The following is a 15526-nucleotide window of genomic DNA, read 5'->3' as shown; positions in this document are numbered from 1 at the left end:
GACATTAGCATTTGGCCCTCTCTGGAAATCAGTGACTTCTAAGCTGTGTCTGAACAAAGAACAACAGTGCACAGAACACTTCAAAGACTGTTTTTAAATAGCAGGTTCAGAGGAGGGCTTTGAACTCACCACTGACTTCTTGGGGCTGGCAAAAAGGTCAACATCTGGGTCATTGTCCTTCTGAAGTTTGTGACTGAAGAGAAGCTCTTCATCTTGAAAGACTCCAGTGCTTTTGGGCCGAGTGCTTTTCTCAGAAGCCTGGAAGGAGAGGAGAAAGGTCCACACAATGAGAAACTCCCTCTGTGAGGAGGTTATTTGCTTCATGACAAGGCAGGTAACAACTCCCCTGAGGCTACACTACAGCTCTGTAGTGGTAAGGACTTTGACTGCTGGGTATGTTTTATTTTGACCAAATCTGCAAAACGTACAATGTAAATATTTGTATTTACAGTTCAATTTAATCAGAAGACATTTGCCACAATATCTGTGTCTCTTGATCTAAGATCCACTTGCTATTATTTACTTGTGAAGCTTCCTTCAAAGGAAAAAAAAAAGTTTTCAGTATGTTATCATGACTGTACAGTAAGGTTTATATTCCAGTAAGACTTTTATGCCTCAAAAATTTCAGCTAAGGATACAGGACATAGTAGTGAAAGGAAGAGAATCTCTTAGTTATCTTCCTAGGTGACATTTTCAAAGAAGAGTAAAAAAATAGATTTTTTTTTTTAACAAAAGGCCTGTAAAGCTATTATTGTTGCTATTCCCTGTTCTTGTCCTGTGAAATCAAGTAAACACCCACAAGGAAGAATGGAACATACTGCCTGTAAGAACTTGTACTTTCAAATTTGCTGCTGTGGGTAAGATTGAAGTTACATGGATCACGCTATAAGCCCTCCATTACCTGGCAAAGTAATGAGTATCAGCTCCTCAAACACCAAAACCAATGTGTGACTGTGGTCATTGTAGGCAGCCAGGTCTGGCTTGCAAAGGCCCCACTCAAATGTCCAGGTAAAGGCCCATATTATGTTTCACCACTCATATGTCTCTATTAAAACAACCCAAATTACAGGATGCCTCTTCAGAGCATGACTGGATGTCCAGCACCATGACACCAGACAAAATCCAGGCAGCAAGACTGGTCAGCATAAGAATAAAGCCTGATCCTCCCCATCTTATTCAAGCCTCCAGGAACCCCAAAGGGCTGCCTAAATTTAATTTCCAGTACACCATTTTTCATCCATACACCCTCTCCTGTGATTTTTATTACTGTAATTTCTTTATTACATTCTCAGCCTCTCTGTGCATCAGCTTTAATTTCGTATCAAAAGCCAGGTCACATTTTTAGAGCACTAGAGGTGCTGTTTATGCCCAGATATGCGAAAACCTAATGCACATTTAGAATTATCCACACACAAAACAGATATTAAGTTGAAATAAGCAAGAAAAGTAGTAGCACCTTTCAGATTTGCCTATCAAAAATGTGAAGTTTATAAATTACCATTCTGATTTTTGCATTTCAGCACCTTAATCACTTTGTGACTGCTATATGCTGACAGATGAGAGCTTTGAAGGAAATATTTGAGTGGATTTCTATTTTTCCAAATTCACAGGGCAGACGTGGCTTCTTTCAATCATCTCCCAGTGTGCTCCTCACAAAAAATCTAACACAGTTTTCATTCACAAATAGTAAACAAGGGCCCAAGCTAACAATCCATTTTAACTCAGAACCTGCTCTAAACACTCATTTTTCTCCAACAGACAACTACTTCATTCAGTTCCAAGGGCTTTAGCATTGGCCGCTTACTTTACATGGCCACACTAAGATGACAAAACCTTGTGGTACACTGTATATATAATATCTATAGTATGTACCATTTGACACTGTTTCAAACTTGCAGAAAAAAATTCAGTACATTTGCATCAAGTAGAAACAAGAATATTGCCATAGATTCAAGGATATTGCAACTGAAAATTCCAAGTCCACCTCTTGATGGTATACACTATATCAGAAAAGCCAGACTAATAATATGGTAGCTGGAAGCTTTTTCAAAAAAATGAACACACATATTTGAAAAACAGAAGTAAACATAGGATTAAGATAATTACTGCTGAATTTAAGTCTCAAGGCACATATCCAGCAAGCAAACAGTAACAATGTAAAAAAAAAAAAAAAAAAAATATATATATATATATATATATATAAAAACCATAAGGCTTAAAACTCCACATCCTTTTACTTCCTAGTACCTTTGACCTTGAGGTAACTGAAGAGTCAGTTCTGCAAAGAAAAAATCAAATAGCTGCACCAAATCATCTGTATAGAATTTCTTTTCATATTAGCATGCAGTAAAATGCTTTCAAGTTAGTGGTACAGGAAAATTTACAAAAGGATTCAAGATCACAAGGAAGAGCAGGAATAATTTCTCACCCAAGAAACTGGAAGGTTAGAAATTCAGAAACATCAGCCTGCATGACATGAAGAGAGGGAAAGGTGAAAACAAAACCTTGCCTAGAAAAGCAGAGATGGAAATACCATTTCCCAGTGTTCAAGATCTTCCTTACACTCACCACACCAGTTCCTTTCTGTGCATTTTTTATGCCATCATCATCTTCCAGTCTCTCCTCCTCTTCCTCCTCAAATAAGCTTAACACTTTCTTAGCTTGGCTCTTCACATCTTTCTCCAGAGCTGGTGGTGATGTTGCAAACAGATCTGAACTGCCAGCTGGCTCTGAAGATATTACTGCAAAAGGCTCCACCAAAGAAGAAAAATAAAGTAATACATCAGCCTGTTATTTATTTCAGGTTTGCCAAAAAACCCTGCTAAGCATTCTTGGTTAAATACCAGCAGTGGTCAGAGTTCTGCAATCATTACCAAGCAGGCAACTGTATTCAAATAATTTTTCCAAAGCAGACAGAATATCAATGTGCAGGTTAGCACGAGACAGTTGACAAAGAAAAGAACACACATTTCAGCTCTGAAAAAAAGACAGATTTCCTCCTCTACCCTAGCCCGTGGCACTATTGATAAGCATCTTCCTGCTCAGCCTCCTCATCTCTATGCCAGGTTGCACGTGCACCACAAGGTTGCACTAATCAGCTTTGCCACTATCTCTGAGTTACCTAGCTCCTACCACTTGGGATACTTTAGAGTGAACAGCACTGCCAGAACCTTAAACGTGCTCAGGAAAGTGTGAAGAGTAAGAACTACAATGGAAATTCATCAGCTGGTAATTCCTCCACAATTGCTCAGTAAGACTATGCCCAAGATCAGTTCTGCTGAAGCCTCTGCAATAATACACTCAATACTCATCAATAGTGTTCTGTAATAGTATTGCCCAGCAGAAATTCAATCCTGAAGGCAATAACAACATTTATTACTTTATAAATCATCACACATTATGGTGAAACAAAGTTACTGAGCTTGAAGAAAAATCTATATATTAGTACAGGCTATGTTTTAAGGGAAAGCTCTGTTCATGTAAATGAAGATTACCCAACTCATTCTGGAGGGAAAACCAAAACAGATTCTGCCTACCTCCTTCCCCCAAAAAAACCCCAATTCCTCTCATGCACGTAAGTTACGAAACTACCTTTAAATGCTGTTTAATCAATTTGCTATTTGACAGGCAAGTGATTTTGCTAAATGGAGACAGAGTTAACTCTTTCCTCCAATCCAGAAAAATATTTCAGTGCCAGAGCAGCACTGTTTGATTGTGGGTTTTTCTAACTGAATCTTTACCAAACTTCAGATTAATGTAAGAAAATCCCTCACTTTTTCCTTTGTTTGCTGCCCTGCAACATCTGTTCCTTGAGGCACAGGAGCTGCTCCAGGCTTTTCTGAACACCACAGTGTATCTTCTACCTGGTAAGACTTCACTGTTTTGTCTGGCAGGCCTTCCTTTTCCTCCTTTTCTTCTTCATTAAAGGTAGGTGGTGCTTGTGCTGGTTTTACTTTCTCCTGCAAAGTCAGAAGAATTTTGGCAACATAGAATTGGTGGTTATATATAAAGCATATGCTGCGTGGGATAGCAGAGTCTCAGTTTGCCTACTGCAGAGGTCTGGGACACTGCCAACAGATGTGACCTCTCCTATTTTCTTCCCATTGGACATTCTGGTTTGTGACTTTTAATTTCCAGTATTATGAGGTTTTTGAATCAGGTTGAAGAGTGCCAGGATGCACACATACAGGAATCCCCACGACAGATACAGCTCTATTAAACCCTTGCATCTCCTACTCTCAATTCCAAAGCACAACCAGACAGGCAGTACATCATGGGCTAAGCTTGTAAGACAGAGGATAGCATGAGTACATGAAAGGGAGGGCCAGTAAGAAGCCTGTTTACACATCTGAATCACCTTGGGTAGGGTAACATGAAAGGTTAACCCTGGCTACTGAGTAAGCAGTAAGCTGTTTGTTCCTTTTAGTGTTATTTAATGGTTGAGAGCTTTCAAAACATCCTTAGGAAGGGCTTTTAGCATAAACCAAACAAATTTAGGGTAAGTGGTCAAGAAAATTTTGAAGTCTCTATTAGGTTAATAGTAGTAAGAGTGTACATGTAAGAGTTAAGGCTTCCCATTTCCCAATGTTCCCATTCCCAATTTGCTAGTTACCACTGTGTAAAATGAGTTAAACTTATATTGAGGACCTAACAACCAAGATAGACTGTAAAAGGACTGAATGTTTCATTTTAGTTCTAAAAGAATGGGGAGTTACCACTGCAGCCTTAGCAGCTGAAGGAAGTAGCACTGATTGGGAGCTGAAGAATGATTCTCCATTAATATCATCATCTTCAAATAACAATGATGGCTTCTGTGGCTTTCTTTGGCTGCAGTGAGAAAGAGAGAAAGTGGGAGATTCAGTGGCCATGTGCTGCATCTGTTTAAAAGCATCACTTAGGACCATCATTTGCAGCAAGTATTCCCAGATACAGCACTTGGCTTTCTCACTGTTCTAAGAATTCTAACATCCTCTTTCTTGTCTGCAAAGCTTTTTGCAGAAGTGGAGATAAAAAAAGATCAAGAGAATTTTATATCACTGGCATAGAAATGGAAAGGCCAGTTCAGTGGTGGCAAGGAGAATGACCCACCACAGATAGAAAAGAGCCCAGCACTGCCTCTTCCTACTCACACACCCCCTACTTCCTCCTCAGCAACAGTACCAGGAACCAACACTTGCAATATGCCTGGGTCTGTTTGGTTTTGAAAGGGCTGCTGGGCTGTTCTGAATAAATGCCTCCCCACTCCCCTCCCAGGACTGTCACCTCTCTTTAGTGATTGCAAATAAATCCTCATCATCCTCTTCCTCAAAGAGGCTTGTTGTCTTCACATCTTTGGCCTGACTGACAGTGCTAGCTGGTTTTGCAGGGTCTTCTTTTCGACCATCTTCAGAAGGAGGTTTAGCTGGCTTGGAGACATTCCAGTGCTCCTTAAAAAGAAGGAACAAGTTTTCTTTTGTCTTGGTCAAAGCCACTTTGCAATCTTCTCTATAAGGAACATTTCATCATCTTGGCAGTCCTTTCATCTCTCTACTAGTTTACTTAGCTGCCTGCATTTTAGCCACTGTAATCTGACATTGCTCAGGCTTTGCAGAGGGCCTGGTCACCTTTTTGGCACACAGTATTAACCCAGCAAATATGGTACACACCCTTTGTTACAGCTGCTCTTGACAACTGAGGTCAGTGTCAACTGCAGTGTCACAGGAGTAGGGTCACTCTGTAGAGCCTGACTGGAGTCACTTAAATACTTAGCAGGTTTGATATATGGGAAAAAACAAGAAAAAAGGAAAAAACCTACCACATACATCCCCAAGACACCTCACTACTAGAGTGCTCAATGCTGCACTTACTTCCTTCACAGTACTTCTCCCCCAGGCACACACCTCCTCCCATAGCTACCATTTATTCAAGTCTACACACTAACCAAGATACTTCTGCCTTGTTTGTTTTGGTATTCTCAGCATTTCAAGTGGTTTTCCCCAGTTTCCCACCTTTGTTTGTCCTCTTTGTGAAAGGCATTACAGGCATGACCAAGTTTGAGCTTGGTTTATTCTACATTAAGATAAAAATGCATCTAAAGATATTATTGTTGTCTACTAAACAAGCAATTACAGGACAAGTAATAAAGTCTATGCAACAGAGTCATTTTGAGAGGCAGGATGACTAAGAAGAGTCTGGATCCTATTCATATGAGCTAATTCAGAGGTTTCCAGACAAGTTTTTACTTTTTAATCTACTTTTGTGTATGGCTTTCATTTAAGATGAAGTACAATACCTAGCCCATCCCTAGAAGAGGGCTGCTCTATGGGAAGCCTTATTCTTTATGTATCATTTTCCCATCCCTAGATTTAAAAAATCAAAACAGCCAAACAAAAGAAAAGAACACCAAAACTTAAGCAAATAAGAATCCAAATAAACAAAACCACATACAAAAGAAACTCACCTTAAAACACAGAAAACCTGAACACATATCTGTCTAGAATTGCTAAACTTTCCTTACAGAATTTAAAGCAGTAAGAACAAACTTTTTTTTATCTTTTACTGTTTTTAAGTCAGATTTGTTGGCAACAGTCTTTCTGTTGGCAACAAACTTTCTATAAATTACATTGAAAAACAGATTTTTCTCTTCCACATGACTTCTATTATCTAGATCAAGTGAAAATTTGGATCAAGGATCAGCCTCCTTAGTTGCAAACAAGTCAAAGGATTGGGGAAGGCGTGGCATGTGGACACAGCAGAGTTGGTCTGTGGTTCCCTTCTCAAAAGTTTTATGCTTTGCTCAGCATAAAGCCCAGTAACCACTTTAAATCTCACTCCTCAGTACCTCCTCATCACTGCTGAACAATAAGCTGGACGCTTTCTTGAGAGGCCCTGACTGTTTTGCTCTCTCTTCTGGGGGTTTTTCCTGGTGCTTCTTGGCAGGTCCCACACCAAAGAGATCCTTAAAACAAAATAAAATATACTATTATAAAGAAAATCAAAAGCCAAAGAGACAATGAAAAGCTCACTGAGAAATCATCAGCACTTAAGATGCTGCTGCCATCCACTTCTCATTCAAGTAGGATACAGAAATGGTGTTTGTTGAAGACAATTTCAAGTTTAACACCATATTCTGGTACAAGGAATTCTGCACACACAGCATTTGATAGACCAGAAGCCTGTAATCACACAGCCTGGTTCTGGCCCACAGATTCTCTACCACAAGATGTGACCAGCAGCCAAAAACCACCACTCAGCAATTCTGTGGCACAGCAGCCAATACAATGGGGCACTGTTTCTAACCCATGTAATGAAGTGGAGAATGAATCCTATTCTGAGGACAGGCATTAAGTGAGCTGAACAACTACCACTGGGTATAAAGATTTAAAAAGCATACACTAATTCAAATTTTTTAAGATTTCTTGCACAAACTTGTGCTCTGACCTCTGTTTTCATACTAGCAGTCACGATTCTTACACACTGAAGAGTGAGAAAAAAGGAATTCACCAGCCATGACAAGAAAAGCAAGAAGTCATCCATGTGACAGGTAGTGAAGGTTTAGGATAAAACAGCTTCCTGAAGCTCATATTTGTTCTGCTGCTCAGTGTTCTCTAGTTCTATCAATGAGAGGGACAACATCCTTCATGTTTAGGTCCAGAGGTGAAATGCACTGACTACAAACTACTTAAAAGATCTCAAGAACTTGTAAGACTCCCCACTCCCACTCTCCTCCACAGTGCTGTCCACATGCTCAGAACTACTGCACCATGCAAGATGAATTTAGTGCTCCATTTGCAAGCCCAGTGTTGTAAATTTCTGAATATTTTCTGCTGCATTTGCAACACCCTGTGCAGGTGGGCTCCCACACACAGGCAGTATCAGGAAGCGGTACTCACCTCTTCATCATCGTCAAACAAGGAAAGCGGAGCTTTTGTCATGGACTTGCTGGTGGGGAGAGATGTGGCTTTGGACTTCACAGGTTTACTTGATGAGAACAGATCCTGTGCAAACCAAAGAAATGTCACTTTGCAAAGCAAGACTATATGTTTAAGAACTCTAAAGGGGACATTCATGTTTATCCTTATGAAAAAAAGATATTTAGAATGCCTATGAGGTAGTGGATGCTTTATCTGATGTACCAATCACTTGCAACTGCACATGGATTTTCCTCATCTTTGTAGATTTATTGCTAGCTGAAAGCCAAAGTGGAACATATGCAGCCTTTAATGATTCTTACTCTTCATTTGCTGCTCCTTCCTGTCTTCAGGCTTTTAATTTATGCCTGTGTGTCCCACTGATGTTTAACTCCCTGAAGACAGGGAAAACAATCACAGAGCTTTTCACTCTTGGAGCAAGAGGAACTTTCAGAACAGCTAGGAGTATGTGCCTGGATGTCAGATTTCCCAGTTCTACAAAATGCATAAGGAGTCCCCAGATACAGGTGGACTGAAGTCAGGATAACTAAGATCCCAAGGATTTCTGTAGGGATTTCTCAAAAAAATACTCACTTCAGAATCCTCCTCATCAGAGAAAAGGCCCCTCTGTTTTCTTGGAGGTGTTTCAGATAAAGGCTTGAAGTTTTCACCTGAAGATGGTTGACTCTTTAGGACAAACAAAGACACTACATCAGCACCCATTCAGATTTAAGGGCAGGCACATCTATGACACTTTTTTTGCAGCAGCCAGGAGGGGGCATGGCCAGAACCCAGAAGTTATTTTATACCACCTCATGTCATTGCTGGGGACAGGGGGAAGGGAGTCTCTTCCAAGGAGAAGTGCTCTCTCTGAGTCAGCTCAGCATGGCAGAGGAACCATTTGACTCTTTTTTGTAGCTTCTGTCATTAGTATTGCTGTTGTTACTGTTTGCTTTCTTATCTCATTGCTGTTTCAAGTAAAATGGTTTAATCTCAACCCCTGATCTTTACCTTTTGTGCTTTCAATCCCCCTCTTGTGCCCTCAGAGGGAGAGAGGGGTGGCAGGAGTGAGCAACACCGTGCTTGCAGTGGGGGCACTAAAATGGGAAGTACCTTTCCTAAACCAAGACAGACCCCTGCTAAGAGCATGCTGATGGCAAAATCCCAGCAGCTGAAGGGACAGAATCCACGCTTGTCACCCATGGGTTGAAGTCCAAAACTCCTGTGCTATGCAGGTCTTACCACAGACCTCCTGTGCCACACCATCCTTCTCAGCAGAAGAATGCATGCAGCAACTCAAGCCAGGCCTTGGGAGCTAAAGGAAAATGTTTTTTTAACAAGCTGTGCTTCATAAAGGACAAGGGCAATTTGTGCCAGCCATCATTTCCTGCATTATCACAGCACAGTTCCAGCCTGCCATCAGCTTATATTACCATTAAACTTAGAACAATCCCAGACCCAAGTACTGCTGTCACAAAGCTTGGAGTATAAAACAGCCCTCTCTTCCTGACTGAGCAGGAGGGGCGCTGCTGAATCAGTTCTTCTCCTCTTCTCCAGGAAAGCCAAGTGCTGTGAGATCCCTCCCGACACTGCTCCCACTTCACTGACACTCTTGCACTGCTGCAGAACTGGACGCTGGCTTTGGCCCCTGTGCTCAGGTGCTTCTCACAGGACAATATGGAGAAAGTGCCACAGCAATTTGCATTAGACATCCCCAGCACTGTGCTTCTCAGTCCAGAGGGGAGAAGAGTCACTGCAGATAATTATGTTCAAATACTCATTGGACAGAAAGTATAAAATTAGTATACACAGTATACCTAGTGCAGAAACAAAGAGCATTACTATTTTCCTCAAGGCACTGTCCTGAAAGCGGAGTGGGTATTAGGAGGTTCTGGTAACTTTCTACATATGTGCTCAGCACCACATTCAAAGCTTTCTACAATTTAGAGGTGTTTTCAGCTGAAAAACAGTATGCTTAGGTAGAACTGTGACACCCATCCTTCTCTCCTGTAATACATACAAGCCATGGGTTACCAGTGAAGTTGCTGCCAGTGGCTGGTGTAAGAGCAATCTCTGCAGCACAGAACTGTGACACCGAAGACTCGTAACTCAGGCTGGTTTCATTGGAGCCGTGAAATTCATAAACATTTTTCATTATCAGAGGCTACTCATTTTGCTCTCATTTCAATCCTGCCATAATAAGATTCTTTCAATCGCTGCCCACACAAATAAAAACCTCAAATAAACCTCAAATAAACTCCAAGTTTAAAAGGCAAAAGGCATTTAGGGACCACTGAAGGACTAAATTATGGATGACCCTTTGATCCTAGTCGTATTTTATAAATATGTCACTTCCATAGCATTGTATATGGAAAGACTACTTCAGCTGCACTAGAAACTTTTTCCTAAAAACTCAGACATATAATCTATTTATATGCCATTACCTTTTTTTCCATGATTGCCTCCCTATGGTTTTCTGTTTCTTTACTTGTGCCAGCAACCACAGAAGGAATGGCAGGTTTCTCTTTGAATAAGTCACCCTCTTCATCATCATCAAACAGGTCAGCTGTGGACTTGACTACATAAAGACACCAAATAAACAGGGAATGAGGAATACAAACAAGAGAAGAGAGTCTCAAAAGATACCATCCTGTTTAACCATGACCATCATCAGGAGTCTTTGAGAGAAAAAGCCAGACAAGCTCTCAAAGTGAAACACCACTTACCTGAAAGCACTGGTGACAGAATATGCAGTCAAGCTGCATCTCTAAAGGCATCTCCAAAGGCAGTGTTTTGTATTGGCTTAGCACAGGCCTAGACTCTGCTAATAGGGAATGTTGGGCACAAAGATTCAAGGCTGTGTGAATAAAGCCTGTACCAATTCCTCAATTCAAGTCTAGATACTGCCCTAGAGGTAGAGGAGCCTCCTTAGAGAAAAAAGTCGGGGCACAGCATGTACGAACAAACCAGCCCCACACCACTCTGATGAAAAGAAATACCAATGACAAAAAACCCCTCTACAATGGAACACCAAAAACCAACCAAAACCACAATCCCTCAAAACCCAAGTGGAAGTAGCAGTGATGAAGGTTTGAATTTTATAACTCATTGGATCCTACCAGTTTGAATTTTGCTAACCAGTGTTTAGTCTTTCACCACAAAGTTTAGAGGTACCTGGATCTGGAGGCTTTTTAGTTGCTTCCACAAAGAAGTCATCATCATCATCATCAAATAGAACAACTTTCCCATGTTGTTTAGGAGTTTTTTCTGTGATCTGTGCTGCAGATTTCTTGTCTTTTTCCCCAGTTACAGTGGAACTAAACACATCACTTCCTCCTGCAGGTCAGATGGGGCAGAATAAAAATGGAAATAACATTGCCAGAGTTACCAAAAAATTGAACTTGTGCCACAGTAAGTGACATCAGGTATAGTTTCCATCTCAGCAACTTCTAAGGCGCTCGCTCCTGCAACAGTGCCACACCAAAAGCATTAGCTAGACACATTCTGATAAAGCCAAGTCACAGACAGCCTCTCACTGTCACTGCAGCTACTTCTTCCTCAAACCTGCTCATCTTCCCTAGGAACAGCAGCCAGGCTCTGTGTTGAAGCTAGAAGACTGAGTAGTCCCACACTGTTGCCCTATGGACTTCCCAAACCAGAATCTTATTCTAATAACTAGTACAAAACACCACTATGGCCCAATAAAAGTGGTGAGGTGCTTGGGGAGAGGGAAGGACAGGTGACTGAGCTCTTCCCAGGAGCCACAGTGCCATGGGAGCCCACGAGCCACACTGTGGTACCAGGCTGGGTTTGGCCGCGAGATCCCCGCGCACGCCAGACACGGCAGTGATTGATCAGAGCCAGCCAGAGCGGCTGCTCCTCCTGCATCTGCCAGGGAAACGTCCAGCCTCAGTGGTAAGTCTGTCATCATCTGCAAACACTTCCAAGCCTGTCTTTTTGCTTCTCATGTGGAAATGTGACAGAGGTGGGGAGATACTTAAATGAAACTTTGGCAGGAAGTAGAACAACTGGTATTTGGTTAAGTCAGCAGGCTGCATGAATTTTGATCAGCAGCGGGTTCTTATTAAAATAAAAGTGTATTCTGCAATTAAAAAGTGCCTCAAGATTGACAGGAATACAGCAAAAAATTTTGGTTATTTATTAAAGATTATTGAGTTTCTAAACAAACTGTTCACTGGAATAGCAAAGGACCCTCAATCTTGGCTTTTCTCTGGTAACTTAAGCCTGTCTACAAGTTATTGAGAGGTAGCAATTAAAGACTAAATTCCCTGCTTATACAATAGTACCTCCAAGAAAGAAGGATAAAAAAAATCCCATACATCAATCTACTGTTTTAAATTCTGCTACTGAGTTTTAGAACTATGTAGAAGTCTCACTGTTGACATACATCTTCGACCCTGGAGTAAGAAGTCTGTATCTGTGTACTTCTTACTCTAAAAACTATGCTGACTGAAGGCTCAGTTTACTGAGGTCAGTCTTAAAATAGGTGTTTATTAGGAAAGGCCAAAACTTAAAATTCAGGTACCTCAGTCAAGTTAAGAGCTTGCCCACTGACAGAAATCTTTATCAATAAATTTAAAAAGACTGGTGACGAGTTTCTTTTCTTTGATCAGCTTGGATTTTGATATGAAACAGAGATCTTAGTATAATTCTTTTTTACTTTTAGCTCCAAGTTATAGATCTGGTTCTTCTCCATGTATGCAGATCCTCCGAATCAAAATCAGAGAAACAAGATTGATCTAAACATAGGAACTTGATGTTTAAACTGTTCTTCTCCTAACCCAAGGGAATATGATCAAATGTGAAATACCAAAATGCACTTCCTTCTCAGAGTACAGGTGGAAGCTGTGACTGCATGCACAGCAGAATTAAGCTATATAATATCAGCTGAAGTGACACACATTGCTAAAAGTTCAGAGCATAACACGTGAAGCTGGCAGTTGCTAGTATTTGCCATCAGTGATACCTACTTTCAGAGCTCCTCCAGAATCTTTGATTATCCATAAAACATGCTGCAGTTTAGGCTTAGCATGGTAGAAGCATCTGTATTTGTCATTAAGCATATGATCAAGCAATGCAGTGCTGCTGTATTTGGATAGTTTTTTCTTTAAAGCCTCGGCAGTAGGTTTTAAAGAAAAGAGCATTTTGTGCATGAAGCATTTGGCTATTGAATAAATCATACCTGGAAACAGAAACACTGCACCTGCAGGAACTTTCTTTAAGGACTTTGTAGAGGATGCTGAAATCATAGGAAGTACAATACAAATGGATGCACTTATTTTATGTGTCAAAGCCTTCAGAACTCAACCACAGAAACAGGAACCCAAGAAGCTGTCTGAGCTGCTTTGTCATTCTTAACAGCTCAAAATTCTTTACACATTCTCCTTGAACTTGTGGGCTTTTGCAAATATATGTAAGTCTATTTTTTTTTCCATTTCAACTCCAGTTTAAATATGTTGTATTTTTAACATACATAAATATGTATGTATGTTTACATACAGCATTATTTGAAACAGTTCACATTCACACACTTAAAACCACTTCAATACAATACATTCAAAACAAAATGGCTTTGGCTCCCAACACATATGTGAAAATTCATCAAATACAGTGCTTCAGCAAAAGCTCTGCAGTACAGAATATGTGCTCAGAGTCCTTAAGGGTCTAAATATGCACCTAGTGGGAAACTCATGTGAATTAATCTGTAAAAAGAAATCTCTGCTCCCCTCAACCACAACTGGGTCCCACAAAGTACACTTGAGAAGCAGGAAGCCAGCACATGCAGAGAGCTCTGCCAACAGCAGTAAGATCCTTTCAGCTCAGGAGAGCACGCGTGTGTAACAGATCAGAGCTAACAGATGTAAAATTCAACACACCTACCCTCTATTGAGACTGGTGAGCAGAAGAGACTTGCTCTGCAATTGCTACATGAGGCTTTCTAGTCTGGGAACAAACAGTGTAGCTGCTAGGAGTAATGAATCACAGCATAGACAAGACTACAGGAGACAACTGTTGATTCTTACCTTCACTTACTGGGACTCGCTCCTCTCTCTCTTTTGATTCTTCTCCTCTTGGTGCTTCAGCAAAAAGATCGCTCTGATCATAGATGGAAAATGCAAAGGGGGGAAGTGGTGAATTTGTTTTTGTAGGAAATTACAGATGCTGATTTTTCCATACTGTATGTCCCCTTCTAAGCCAAGACAGAGGAGGTAATCACCAGTCCCTTCTCAAAAGGATGTCTGGAAATACAGACTGAAACCTAGGTACTCAAGTGTTAACTTGACATTCAGTACATTCAGAAAAGCAGCTCTCTTCTAAAACTTAATTTACTGATCACTAGTCTACCTGCTGAAGAGAAGGAATGACCTTTTATTTGCACATCTTCAAGGACTTAGACTAATTAATCTACAGCTGCTTAGGTCCTAATTATACCCTTCTAAGCTTTCTTACTGAAGTTTATACAGTAAGGTTTGAGGGAAAAATTCAGGTCAGGACAAGCATAAAAATATTCCTGAACTTCATGTGAATAAAACAAGTGATTTACACTGCTACTGAAGAGATGTTAAGATGCCAAAATGGTGCAAAGAAATACATTACAGCTCAAAAGCATTGCAGGACACTCCCACAGTTGCTCTTGTGTTCAGGCTGCACTGCCCTGTACCAATCTCCAACAATCAGAGCCTGGATTTCCAGGACACCTCCAGATTTTTTGAGTTAATTTCCGACCACCTAATTTCTTGAAAGCCTCCCTTTTAGGTGAATTGGGTATTAGAGGTTGACTACCTGGAGACTCAAAATGCATGGTCTTACTTTGCAGAAAGAAAGCAAAACACTTCAGAAAGAGTATGGGAGCACAGGGGTGTGCCAGAGGTGTCAGTGATCAATTGCCCATTTGTCAATTATCCTTTGCCTGTTGCCCTGCTGTGTCTGCCTGCTGGTAAAGCAGTGCCTCCCCCAATGAATAAGTAAAGTGAAGCTAAGTCATCCTCCTGAGAAGTTTAACTTTAGGTAACAGAAAACCAAGAACAGGTGTATGCAGGTAGGCAACAATCACAGATCAGCTTGGCTGTCCTGTGTCTGCATAGATGAGGAAAGAGTTAACCAGTGATGGCTTCATCCAAATTTGCACTGACACAAAGCTGGCTTACACTATCAGACTGTTTTTCTTAATATTCTTTTTAAGCTGTTGTCTGCCCCTTAAAAAAGAGAACATTTTTTCAATCCAGTCTGTATTAGAATGGAAAGCATTGCACAGAACTACCTCAACTTTGTGTGTAGTTAAATATTACCAAGCAACAAAATGCTGTTTGTCCTCTCTGTCTTCCAGAGGTAGGAATTTTCAGGGATCTTTTGTTTTGTTTTTAAAAGGGAGAAACACTCCATTTCTACAATCTGCAGCATTCTCACCTCTTCATCATCAAAGAGGCCTGTTCCACCACTGAAGAGGCCACCCTTTGAACCAAACGGTGTAAAGTCCTCATCAGTCAGTTTAGGAGGCTTGAAGATGTCATCATCCTCATCTAGAAAGTACAAGAGCCGTGAGCTTGTAGATCAGTAAGACTGATCAAGTTTCAGTAAAGGGAATTAGAGACAACTAAAATAACAATTGCTTTGGT

At 40.7% G+C, this 15526-nt stretch overlaps 1 protein-coding gene across 4 annotated transcripts in view; it reads right to left on the bottom strand.

Moving 5' to 3' along the window:
- The window catches only part of LOC134554793 (WASH complex subunit 2A-like), a 65948-nt gene that overhangs the window by 11781 nt on the left and 38641 nt on the right, over window positions 1–15526 (bottom strand). For 3 of the 4 annotated variants that reach the window (XM_063405725.1, XM_063405723.1, XM_063405727.1), the window contains exons 12-24: window positions 15318–15430; window positions 13934–14006; window positions 13093–13149; window positions 11064–11225; window positions 10334–10467; window positions 8484–8576; window positions 7872–7976; window positions 6821–6937; window positions 5263–5426; window positions 4716–4827; window positions 3774–3959; window positions 2569–2751; window positions 130–258 (exon numbers count right to left, since the gene is read on the bottom strand). In XM_063405725.1, coding sequence (XP_063261795.1) covers window positions 130–258; window positions 2569–2751; window positions 3774–3959; window positions 4716–4827; window positions 5263–5426; window positions 6821–6937; window positions 7872–7976; window positions 8484–8576; window positions 10334–10467; window positions 11064–11225; window positions 13093–13149; window positions 13934–14006; window positions 15318–15430 — 1628 coding nt within the window. The remainder of the gene's footprint in view (window positions 1–129; window positions 259–2568; window positions 2752–3773; window positions 3960–4715; window positions 4828–5262; window positions 5427–6820; window positions 6938–7871; window positions 7977–8483; window positions 8577–10333; window positions 10468–11063; window positions 11226–13092; window positions 13150–13933; window positions 14007–15317; window positions 15431–15526) is intronic. The other variant, XM_063405726.1, reaches the window with a different exon arrangement.

This window comes from Prinia subflava, chromosome 9, assembly GCF_021018805.1.
Source record: "Prinia subflava isolate CZ2003 ecotype Zambia chromosome 9, Cam_Psub_1.2, whole genome shotgun sequence".
Taxonomy (NCBI): domain Eukaryota; kingdom Metazoa; phylum Chordata; class Aves; order Passeriformes; family Cisticolidae; genus Prinia; species Prinia subflava.
The sequence above is the reverse complement of the archived record's forward strand: the minus strand, read 5'-3'. Positions and strand labels throughout refer to the sequence as shown.